The 12010-nt window shown below is 31.9% G+C and overlaps 1 protein-coding gene across 3 annotated transcripts in view; it reads left to right on the top strand.

Annotated features, from left to right (window-relative positions):
• The window catches only part of LOC110031223 (39S ribosomal protein L47, mitochondrial), a 54970-nt gene that overhangs the window by 33133 nt on the left and 9827 nt on the right, over positions 1-12010 (top strand). Inside the window, exons 1-4 of one of the 3 annotated variants that reach the window (XM_020734316.1) lie at positions 219-455; positions 1370-1444; positions 1531-1712; positions 9754-9911. In XM_020734316.1, the coding sequence (XP_020589975.1) occupies positions 1547-1712; positions 9754-9911 (324 nt within the window). In that variant the 5' untranslated portion in view covers positions 219-455; positions 1370-1444; positions 1531-1546. Of the gene's footprint in view, positions 1-217; positions 456-1369; positions 1445-1530; positions 1713-9753; positions 9912-12010 lie in introns of those variants that run through there. The other 2 variants (XM_020734317.1, XM_020734318.1) reach the window with 2 other exon arrangements.

Genomic DNA, 12010 nt, shown 5'->3' with positions numbered 1-12010 from the left:
CGTAGGAAAACAATGCTAGTTTACGAACAGTGCAAGATTTGAGCACCGCACATTTATTTTTAGATGCATTAGACTGTCTTCATGTCGGGTCATGCAAAAAAATAACTTTTGCATAATTTTTTTAATTTGAGAAATTGAGTCCTACCAATTTATAAAGGCGCCATATTAGTAAATAAGATTGCTCCTAATCAAATTACTTTTTAACTTTTATATATCAAGTATTTCTTATTTTGCCACCCGCCGTCCCATCTAATATTTTCTCCAGCCCGAAACCCTTGCCGACGTCCGTCTACCAGTTTTGTCTAAACCATTTCCTTCCTGACCAAACGCTGGCAATACAGTCCCGGTTAGAGCAAGCTGGGTAGGCAACGACGGGTTCTCGGCATACAAAGATATCCGAAACTCCCATATTTCTCTTCCTTCCACTCCGCTACTACCAGAAACAATTGAGGAAGGTAACTCTCTCTCCGCACCACCCGCCTCCGCCCGCATTCGAGCGCTTCATCTTCTCTAAATTCGGCTTTTTAAGTACTTGTAAGATTTAAAGAGGCTATTTTTTTTGCCGTTTGGCAGGATTTAGGCTAAATCCTGCGTAAATTCTGCTTGAATCCTGCTACCAAACAGCTCTTATTAGTTCCATTTTGAACATTTTTCAAATTTTCAGATTGAAAATATTTTTTTCCCGCTCAGATCCAAATTAATGAGCCTGATCTGGCTCCATTTAAAGTTGGATTGCAGCAGCCTATTGCCGGTTAGTTGTAGCTCAGATTGATTCCAAACAAAAAAAAAAAAAAATTGAGCCAACCTTGAGTAATGATCTCACCTCAAGATTGTATATTTTGCATCCCTGTGTGTGTATATATATAATTTAAAAGCTTAGGCATTGAAATATGCGCCTTCACTTTACTTATATCAATTAAATTTCAAGGTTTGGTTACTTTAGACTTCCAAATGAGAGTCCGATAGGATAAATAAGTCGTCTGGCTGAATATTCAAACTTTTCAGCATCTCCTGATTGATTTTACAAATAACCAACTTTGCTTGAATTTTCCTTTGAAAGGGTTCTCATGCAACATTTGCTATTTTTATGTTGCTAAATTTGTTATAGTTAATTGTTCGTGCAGTAGCTGCTTGGCTGCAAAGTCATTGCTTAGACCTTTTTCTTTCTGGTTTTTCATCCTGGTGCCTATTTTCCTTTTTCATGATTGATGGCAACTCAAATAGCCATTGTGTAACCTTTCTATTTTTAATTTTAGCATGCATTTGAACGAAATGCACCCCTCTTTCAATTCTAGAGCATATTTTTATCACTTCATTCTTCACCTTGCATGGTTTTTGTGTTTAACTTTTTTTTTTTTTCTCATTTTAGGATTATGTTATCCAAGATTGTGGGAAATCTATTGTTTGCTGACAAATTCCAAACTTGTGTAACATTGTGATCTAGGTACAAATCTAGGAATGTTTCTATTTCATCTTAACACATATTGCTTTCTCTTTCTAAATTTTTAATAATGTTAAGTTCTCTTGCAGAATTTGGTGTCACACCATGTTCATGTCGAGGATTCTTAGCAGAGTTTTATTGTCTGCTACTAAATCCGAGTCCGCTGTCGCTTTGTTTTGTACTTCAACTTCAGTTAATAAAGCTAGAAATCCCCTTGAGGAGCTTTTTGAGGTAGAAAGAAGTACTGAGGAGGAAAAGCCCATTGCATATGGTACAAATCTATTGACCTACTTAAAAATTGCTTTTATGATATTGAAGGTTTATGCATACTTCCTCATTATTGAGCTCCATTTAAAATATTTAAATAACGTTTTCAAATTTCGGTATACCATGTTTTCTTTCTGGATTAATAACAAGTAATAGTGCTTAATTAGAAGAGCAGTATCAATGCTTTCACCATGAACCTATAAATTGCTCTTTTTTGTGATTTTGTCGATTGTGTGAGATGACCTCACCATAATGGCTCATTCTTTTTTCTTGTTGTGCTACTATTTTGATAGCTCACTGGATAAATTATTTGTGTCAATACTTGGTCTTTCCTTCTCGGTGAGACATTTGAAAAATATATGATTTCCATTCGTTTAATTAATATATTTACTCATAATTATGTGATAGCCGTATTCATGATGGCTTGGAATGGTTAATATTGATATTGATTTGATTATTTTATCATGAAGAATGTAGTCAACAGACTTAGACTATCCTAGATGGAGTCATTATTGGTGAAAAGGAGAATAGTGGCCTCTTGGAACGATAAACCCTCAAACAATATTTGAAGAATCAAAGATTCTTCTTGGTCATCCCCTAGATTCAAGGAGCATTCTTATGTTTGCATGGTAAGAGTTTTGTGCCAAAAACTTATCATTTGAGTTTCTAGAACTCCTCTGTTTAAGAATTATAGATTCAATTTTCCATTTATTGGTACAGTTATTTGGAGGTTGATCATAATGCTAGAGACTAAAATTTTCTTATGTTTTGGTTTTCTTTGTTAAATTTTCATGGACTGAGTTATTGATCGTGAATTAAGTGGATAAAAGAGGATGCTATTAAGATGCCATATCTCATATTTGAAGGGAACAGGAAACATATTTAGGTTTTTGGTTTTGAATATGTGTCAGATCTTTCTATACGCGGGATTTGTGGTGTTCCTAAAATGATAAAGCAATTAATCATGCCTGGTACTTTTTGTCATATTTAAATGAAAAGAAATTGGATTGTCCTTTCCTTAGAAGTAGTATGAACTATATGGGGATCATTTTTATGGTTAATAGAATGTTGGAGCAATTATAAAGAAGTGGTGCACGGCTATTTAGATCACTCTACATTGTTACCATTCTGTTATTGGGACTCAACTGCAATATATTCTTCTCTCTAAATTTGAAAAATGTTATTTGTTTGGATCATCATAATTTTTCTGCTGGAAGTTGATAATTTACGCATTCTTCTTTTATATTTACATGTTCATTTTGTTGATTTTGAATGTATGTGCTGTTTGGTTTTTGTTGGTGGACTTACAACAGTGGAAAATCTTTTGTCTTTACTCTCCAGTCCTGATAAAGCTAAGACTCCTGTCAGGTCCTTCCCGGTGAAGATTCAAATCCATTCAACTTTGTTCATAATGATATGATTGATGATTTCAGTTCTAAAGCTGATATCAATTTAACATAGAGAATGGTGAGTGCTTTCTAAAGTTTCAAGGAAATTGCAAGTTGAATCTTTCTAATGATGAATAAATTCCCTTGGAGCCATTTTAAAATTCAAATTTTTATGAATTTTTCCGTCCCTACCTATTTTGAAGAATTTAGATCTTGTATAATTTAATGGGAATTCAAATTGGCTCGCTCTGCCATTTAATAGTTCCTTCAAAACTTTCTCATTTTGAACTTTAAAGATATGATTCGGACAAATTCAGATATTTAGGATTCTAATATTTTTGTCACTTTTGGTAAAGTTATGGCATTTTTCTTTGTCCTACTGACATTTGACTTCTTTTATGAGGGAAAATTTAATCAGTCTTTTCATAACTGCTCCAAGGCCTTACGAGACACCACAGAGTTGAGTAATTCATGTATCCTTCCTGGGAATCTATGAACTTTATGTAGATGAAATGGATCTGTGGGAGAAAAAAATTTGTAAAAAAACAAAACAGCTTTTCATATATTATAGACGGAACTCTTTGCTGTTTCCCAACATGCTAGAGCTTTGTTTCTTTTTGTTTTGAGAGGCCAAAAATCTCGATGCATTATATTAGATGGAAGGTTCCGATTCCTAGCTGAAGCGATAATAACAAACCATCCAAAAGAATGAACTCTACAAATGATATACCATTTTACCTGTTTTATGTTAAGGTTTCTTTCCTTATTTGAATTCTAAAGTCACTTGCAATCGACTTTTCTTATCGCTAGTCTAGATAGGATTTCTCCTAATTCACTTTTTAAGTGATCTTTTCATTAATTTCTTATATGTTTTTTTCTTTGCTTGGATTCAATTTTAATTTTATTAAGATAGGAGTCTAATGTTTGAGGACTGGGTTCTAAGGTAAAAAAAAAAAATCATGATTTTTGAATGTATTTTGCATAAACAATTTGATATTTTGTCTTTAAGGATCAAGATTGATTAATTCTACTTTCACTCTCAAATCTATTTGTGGTTATGAAAAATAATTCTAAGAACCTCAATGCAATTAGTTGGGCTGGTGGTATTATCTGTGAATAGAACTCTAGAAATTGTAATTTTTTTAAAATTTTCATTGAGATATTCTCTAGCGCTATTTTCTTTTTCTTGACTTTATTCATCTAAAATTTATTTAGACAAATTTTAATGATTCTTATGATTTGATTGATAAATTTGACTTCTAGAATGAAGTTAATGTATAAATGATCTTCAAATTGAATTTTTTTTTTGTGGCAACTTAAATTATATTATTTCCATGAATGAGAGATCTTTTAATAGTTTCAGACTTCTTACCTTTTTTTAGATTTAATTTGCAAATTCAGTCTTATTGACATTCTCTTATAATAACGTGCTTCTCATGTTAAATTAAGCATGCGAATAAAAAATTCTGTAAACTTGATTTTTTTTTTTTCCTAGAATTGAAGGAAAGTGCTTCACTTAGTAAATTAAGCGTGAGAATAAAAATTCTGTAAACTTGGTTTTTTTTTCCCTAGAATTGAAGATGCTATTCCTAATTGTTGGTCGAAGGTATTAGACAAAAATGTTCTCTTGCTACACTTTTGTTATTTTCGACTCCTATCTAACCCTTTTATACAATTCTCTTTTTTTTTTTTGAGAATAATTGTTTTCTAAAGGACGGTTTTAAACAAATGCTTTCTAATTGGTCGAATAATACCATCTTCATGATGGCCATGTTAGAAGGTTGGAATTGAACTCAAGCTTACTCTAAGAAGATTGATGGCATGTAAAAATGTATTTTTGCTTGATCTCGAGCTTTCCTCCACAAGGGTTAGACTTGTGATCAGAAGAAATAAAATGAAAGAAGTTGCGAATGATGGATTGGCTAGTAACTTTATTAATCATGTTTCTTATTGTTTCAAGCTTTTCTAATGGACAATGTGATGTGACACATGATATATAAGTTGCCAATGCAAGGAGAGGGGATAATAACTAGAGCACAAGCCACAAAATTGGAGGTTAATCAAGGCCTATAACTTGGATCAAGTGGTTAAATATAGCCAATTTTTCTTAAATTATGTATTTTGTGAACTATTATGTGTTTTGATATAATATTTGTATGGATAGATGTTATATTTAAGTCATTTTATAATGTTTTTATGATGTAATAAGTTAGAGTGACTTAAGTGTGTAAGTGGGTGATCATGCCAAGTTGGGAGTGGTTATTTTCATGACCTCGTTTTCATTTGAATCTTCACTTTGTAAAAGAGTTAAAATATGTGTTGTTTTACTATAATAAAGGATTATTGATGTTTTGTACCAAAGTTTTAATGTGAGTTTTAAATGTGAAACGTAAGGGAGTAGGCATGGTGGCCAAGTTCCACAGAGGAGGTTGTTTGGTGACTAATCTCCATTCTTATGCTACTTTGGTGAGTAGATGCATTCCATATCTTTGATTTTTTTTTTTCATTTTGTTTTTGTAGAATCATTCTACCACGCCTTTATTGTGATTCTCCAATAATTTCTTCACTTGATCCAAAAGAAACCCTATCTCATCTTATATTTAAAATTTTGTTAGGAAAACAAGACAAAAGGCCCAAGTCTTGTTATCATCGATGTTTGGAGCTCTTAAACTTCTTAAAAAAAATTCATAAATTCCATAAATATTTTATTCACACCCCTATCACATACTATAGTTTCCGCCCTTAATTCAATCATTTGACTAATTCACAAAATTCATAAACTAACTTGTGGGTTTCAACTAGGCAGGGGTTTCCATTTTACCTAGTTGATTTTTACCACCTTTTACTCTCATAAACTACTTAAAAAATTACAAAAATTTTCAAATATCTTCTATAAAAAGTTTTTTAACATATTCCATTGATTATCCAATCACCTCCTTTGAAAATTTCGAAGGAACAAACGAAAACTCCTAAGTTAGCGCAATTTAGTCCATAGACACATGATGATCTATTCAAGTAAATGATTTCTTTTTTTTGATGGTGTCATATGATGATCTACCAACATCTATAGACACACCACCACTTATTACATGTCACAATAACTCTTTAAAGAAGAGTTAATTGAGGTATAGGTGTATTGATGTGGCACTTGATGCATAAGGTGTCAATGCAAAGAGAGATGGGCCAATAACTAGAGCACAAGCCAACCAAGAAATTGTAGGATAATTAAGGTCTTATGATTAGGGTCAAGTGGAAATGAATTCCTTGAGTTTATAAGTATAGCTAAGTTACTTAAATTATGCATTTTGTGTATTATTATGTGTTCTGATATAATATTTGTATTGTGAGATGCTATATTTCAGCCCAAAATAGTCCCCGACTATCAACATGTGACCAATTTAGTCTCAAGGCTTTAAAATACACCACTTTACTCCCAGACTGTTAAAAATTGATCCAAATTAGTCTCTAAGTTGAATTTCATGATTAAAGCTAACACTAATCATTAACTTAGAAGGTATTTTAGGAATAAGAATTTTTAATGAAATTTATTTTATTATTACTCTATTTTCTTATGTAATAAGTTATGTAAATTTATGAATGAGCGTAAATCTTTATTTCATGAAGCAAATGATCAAATATAGTCATCTCTCTTTATGGTATCTGAATAATTTATCAATAGAATTAATATAGGCCCAAAATAGAAAGAATTTATTACTTAAATAAATAGACTAATAATAAAATACTTTATTACCTAATAGAGAAGTACTTTATTACATGTGAAAATAGAGTAATAATAAAAATAAAATTTTATTTTAAATTCTTATTCCTTTAATAGGTGGTGTTAACTTTAACTATGAAATTCAATCTAAGAACTAATTCGAATCAATTTTTGATTGTTTGGGACTTAAGTGGAGCACTTTAAAGCTCCGAGACTAAATTAATCACTTGTTGATAGTCAGAGAACTATTTTGGGCTTTTATTCAATATTTTATGTTGCAATAAGTTAAACCATTATATTTGGAGTGACTTAGGAGTATAAGTGGCCGGCTATACCAAGTTGAGAGTGGTTATTTCCTTAGGTTGGCTTCTTTTTGTTTCATCTCTTTTTCATTTAAATTTTCATGATGTAAAATACTTTAATAGGTATTGTTTTGTTGTAATAAAAGATTATTAACATTTTGTATTGAAGTTTTAGAGTGGTTATAAATGTGAAACTCAAGGGAGGAGCCTTAGTGGCGAACTTTCATAGAAGTGACTACTAGTTGGCTAGTCTTCATTCTTATGCTATTTTTGTGAGTAGATGCATTTTATGTTTTTTATTTTCTTTTATTTTACTATTGTAGAATCATTCTACCACACCTTTATAGTGATTTTACTATAATTTTTTTACTTTAATCTACAAAAATCCTATCCATTTCATATTAAAATTTTGTTAGAAGGACTAGACATTACCAAGTTTTTTTCTCATGGACCTTTAGAGCTCTTAAATCTCTCTAAAAATTTTCACAAATTTTGTAAGTACTTTATACATATCCCTGCATCACATACTATAGTTTTCACCTTTAATTAAATCATTTTGATAATCCACTAAATCTGGAAACCTAGCCTGGACGTTTTGGCTAAGCAAGGGTTTTCACCTTAGTTGATTCTTACCCTCTTTCACTATCATAAATTATTTAAAAATTTATAAAAAAATTTAATTATCATCTATACTAAGTCGTTAACATATTCTATTAATGCTGATAAGGAGAGCCCTACCAGAGGCAGACTGAATCCTAAAGCTAGAGTTCAAAGTTTTTGAATCACAATGACCTTGCTCCAATCAGGTGCGAAATTGTTAGCATGCTTCCTACATACTGCAGAAGAAGATGACAGTCTCTTGGGAATGGTATTGATGCTGTAGTTGAGTTCACAGGGACCCAATTCACAATGGTTTGGACTCGAATAACTCATGAGAAGAGAGATTGTAAACTCGCAGCCAACATTGCTTTGAAAGACACTCTAATGGCTAGAAGACCATCTGCAAAAATTTTTGCAAGCCATGAATGCAAGCTTATAGAAGTCTTTGCTGAGCTTAACTCATGGAATAGAGAGGCGAAGTTGCGAACACAAGTTGCAGTATTGAAGTTGTTGATGGCTCAATTCAAGCTTGACCTATAGGGGAGATAAATTAGTAACTGAAATTGCGTGGTTGTTCATTTCAACTAATTTATTTTTAGGGTCCATCCTGCATTCTTAAGATGTCTAAATCATATTATACCATACAAATTATTGTATTCATGGATTTCTTTGAGTAAGGAGCCATATAAAGTGACCTGATTATGAGATTCAGAACTAACTATGTATTGATGTTTTAGTTTCGGTTGCGTAGGCCAAGTTTAGAATTTTTTAAGAGAACTACATTAGAATACCCATTAGTGACGTGTGGCTTTACAGGCCCACTCCGTGCTTTTATTTGGTGGGGTTTATTTGGAGTTTGTACTTTTCCGGGGAATGAGAAGAAATTTATCTGAATTTTTGTTTGCCTGGAATAATCTCCACCAATAAAAGTTAAATTGGGAGATGGACTGAGTTTCAATCAATTATCCCATGCCGGAACAAAACAAATTGATAAAGGCTCCACCAGTGATTTAGTACAAGTTTATTATAGGTTTGGTTAGGGGGATCATACTCAACCTACAGGTAGTTAAATTGGGATTTCCCATGAATAGGTGAACGTCTAAAAGATTATAGGTATAGGTAGTAATTGACGTGTCAATTATGGATGTGAGTCTGTTATATGTGTTTCTATCGGTTTTAATTGGGGTTACCTATATCTTTTTTATGTGGCTGCAGGGTGTGATTATGGTATGGGTTTCTAAAGATAGGATTTAGATTGAGACCTGTGAATGTTTAAGGGGAGGTCAATCTTACTATTGGTCTCACTGGAGACGTTTACAAAATTCTTTTGTATCTACAAACATATCTATGGAATACACCACACGTATTGGCATGTGAGGTGTGTATAACTGGGAGATGGCTAGCCTATCTGGAAGTTATAATTGATCAAATGGAAATTCACAATCTCGAGATTACTTCCTGGTGTTTAATGATTAGCAAAGCTATATGCTTTTTGATGGGGATTGACCGAAGCAAGATTTCTATTTTTCTGTTTTATCCTTATATCAGATTTCCATGAGAAAAGATGGTGTTTCTGGTCATTCTTACATCAGTACGAGCTTTACTTCTCAAATTATCTTTTCAATGAGAAGTAATTAAAAACCAAAGTTATGAACTTGTCAACATCTCATCTTTTATGATATAAGCGAAGGATGGGGAAGCATCAAAATGCCCCTTATAATCTGTTTTATGCTATGATTTTGAAATGCTTAGGAAGGAAACATACATTTAGTAAAACTTTTATGTTTAATTTCATATGTATGGAGATTATTGAGCATAGTTTTAGATTATTTGATTTTGAAGTTGGCATTCCTCATTCTGGGATTTTTTCATAGTCAAAATCTGGAATTGGTAAATCATTTTCTAATTTTTCGTTGATTTCTCTTCTTTAATATGGTTGTATGATTTTTCCTTGTCCAAATCTGATTTGGAAATGTGCACATTGTGTCATACATATTAGTTCAGCTGGATTACATCTAAACTTTCTAATTTGCACAGGTCGTGGTTGGAAAGCTTCTGAATTGCGTCTTAAATCCTGGGATGATCTTCAGAAGCTATGGTATGTACTTTTGAAGGAGAAGAACATGTTAATGAGTCAACGTCAGATGCTCCATGCTCAGAACCTGCGTTTTCCCAACCCAGAACGCATTCCAAAGGTACATGTTTTCTTCCCTGGCTTTCATGCATCTTTGCTTTCTGATAAAGAAGAATAGGAGGGGCAGGGTCCATGGCTGTTGGGCAGGACGTATGGAAGAATTTTCTTTCTCAAAGAATTGTTCTTTCATTTATAGTGGATTGCTTTGACATAAAACTGAGTATTGGCATATGATTTTAATTAACTTGGCCATGTGCCTTTCTTCGAAATGTGGTCTATAGAATGTGAAATTAAATCCATTTTTTACTATCTGATCAGCATTTCCATTTAGATACCTTAGCAAATGCAATTTTGTTGTATATTTATCTTTTTTTGGGTCTGTGGTATATTTTGTTTCATATTATGTGGAGTAGTTTTAGCATTTTTAGTTTGAATGTTGGTTTTTATTTCCAATGGTCAACCATTTTGCTAGGGAAAAAGAAAGTGAGGAAAAACTGCATTAGTCTTGAAGCTTGAAATTGCTAGGCAGGGAGCCGGGCTCTCCGTCTTCATCGTGTTTTTATTATGTTCACCTTTAGTGATATGAAGTTTTAGGCTGGCTCTCTGTCTTCATCGTGTCATTCATAGAACACAAAGTTTACTTGAGAGACACATATAAATTACAAATTATAAATGTTGTCTGGTGTATGTACATATATTCATGCAGATGTAAATGTATGAATATGAATATACATAATCTATACATGTGTACACACATGCAAATTGGCATAAACACATCAAGTATACATGCACACATGCATATAAATGCTTTTTTTACGTATATAGAAATATAATTAAGCGATTGTTGAGCCAAACATTATCAATCAAGATATTGCTTATGCTTGGCTCATTAAATTTACAAGCTTATAAAAATTAGTCAAAGTTGAGCTAATTTTTAATCCATGGAATCAAACACAAACAGTAAGCTTTTTTGATAGCCCTACTCAAGAAATATCATGAAAACATTAAGGTTTCTCAAATTAATTTATGTGAGCAAACTCTGTCATATGGCAGATGGCTATAAGTGTTTGGCATCAAAAAGTCACTAACCTAAGTTGAGAAGTAAGGCATAGCAGACTAATATCTGTTTAAGATATAGCAACCAAAAATAAATTTGAATGATTTGCATATGTTCAACAAAGGATAAAAGGTGTGCGGCCATTATTATGAAAAGAAAATTAATATCGAAAGATTATGAAGAAAAAATATAGATCAAATGGAATATGGATGCACAAAAAAGGTTCAAGATCTGTCACGATCCGACCTGAGAATTTAGAATTAACCACTTCGAGAATGGATAGTTGGACTAAGCATTAACCTTAGTTCACAATAACATTCGTATAAAAAAGTCACTAAATCCACAATACACATGTAAGCAATCCTCTAACAAAATGATAAGATCATCCAATTCATATCAGAAGAACAAGTAAAACAATAAAAGGGATAAAGGTGGTAACAAATAGGCTGCTACTTGTCATCACCAACACTGTTTCTACTGTAAACTAATCATCTCCTATTAGTTATATCAATTTGTCAAACATTTTTTTGAAAATAATAGTTAAATAATATATTGAGTTTAAATAATTTAGTGAATAATTTCAATTTTATTATGTATTCAATTTTATGCAAATGTCTAACATTGATGTTTAAAGAAATGTGTTGATCATAAAGTATACTTTTGACTTTTTCATTTTTTATAAATTTTCATTTAATCATCTTAAATTATATTCTTATTTTCATTTAATATTTTCGTTTTCCATCTCCTTTTATTTTAAGAAGCAATCTTAGGAGCACTATCAAAACATTTTCCATTTGTAACATAAAAGGCACAATCATTTTAATTTTATTTTTCATCTTGCACCCATTTCCATTTCTTTTAACGTGCAAGCGTGTAATAACATCACCTGCTAGTACCATAGAGGATGACTTCTGATATATTTAATCATTTATGTTTGATTTAACTTATATTTCTTTTTTTATATAATTAAATTCATTTAATCTTTCAATTATTGCAACATAAAAGATAAAAGAATGTAAATCATGAAACATGCAGATCATTTTCACTTATGTTCATTCAGTTCTAAGTAGGGGTGCAAACGAGCCGAACACGAGCGAGCATCG

Source organism: Phalaenopsis equestris, unplaced genomic scaffold, assembly GCF_001263595.1.
Source record: "Phalaenopsis equestris unplaced genomic scaffold, ASM126359v1 Scaffold000789, whole genome shotgun sequence".
NCBI classification, from domain to species: domain Eukaryota; kingdom Viridiplantae; phylum Streptophyta; class Magnoliopsida; order Asparagales; family Orchidaceae; genus Phalaenopsis; species Phalaenopsis equestris.
The sequence above is the reverse complement of the archived record's forward strand: the minus strand, read 5'-3'. Positions and strand labels throughout refer to the sequence as shown.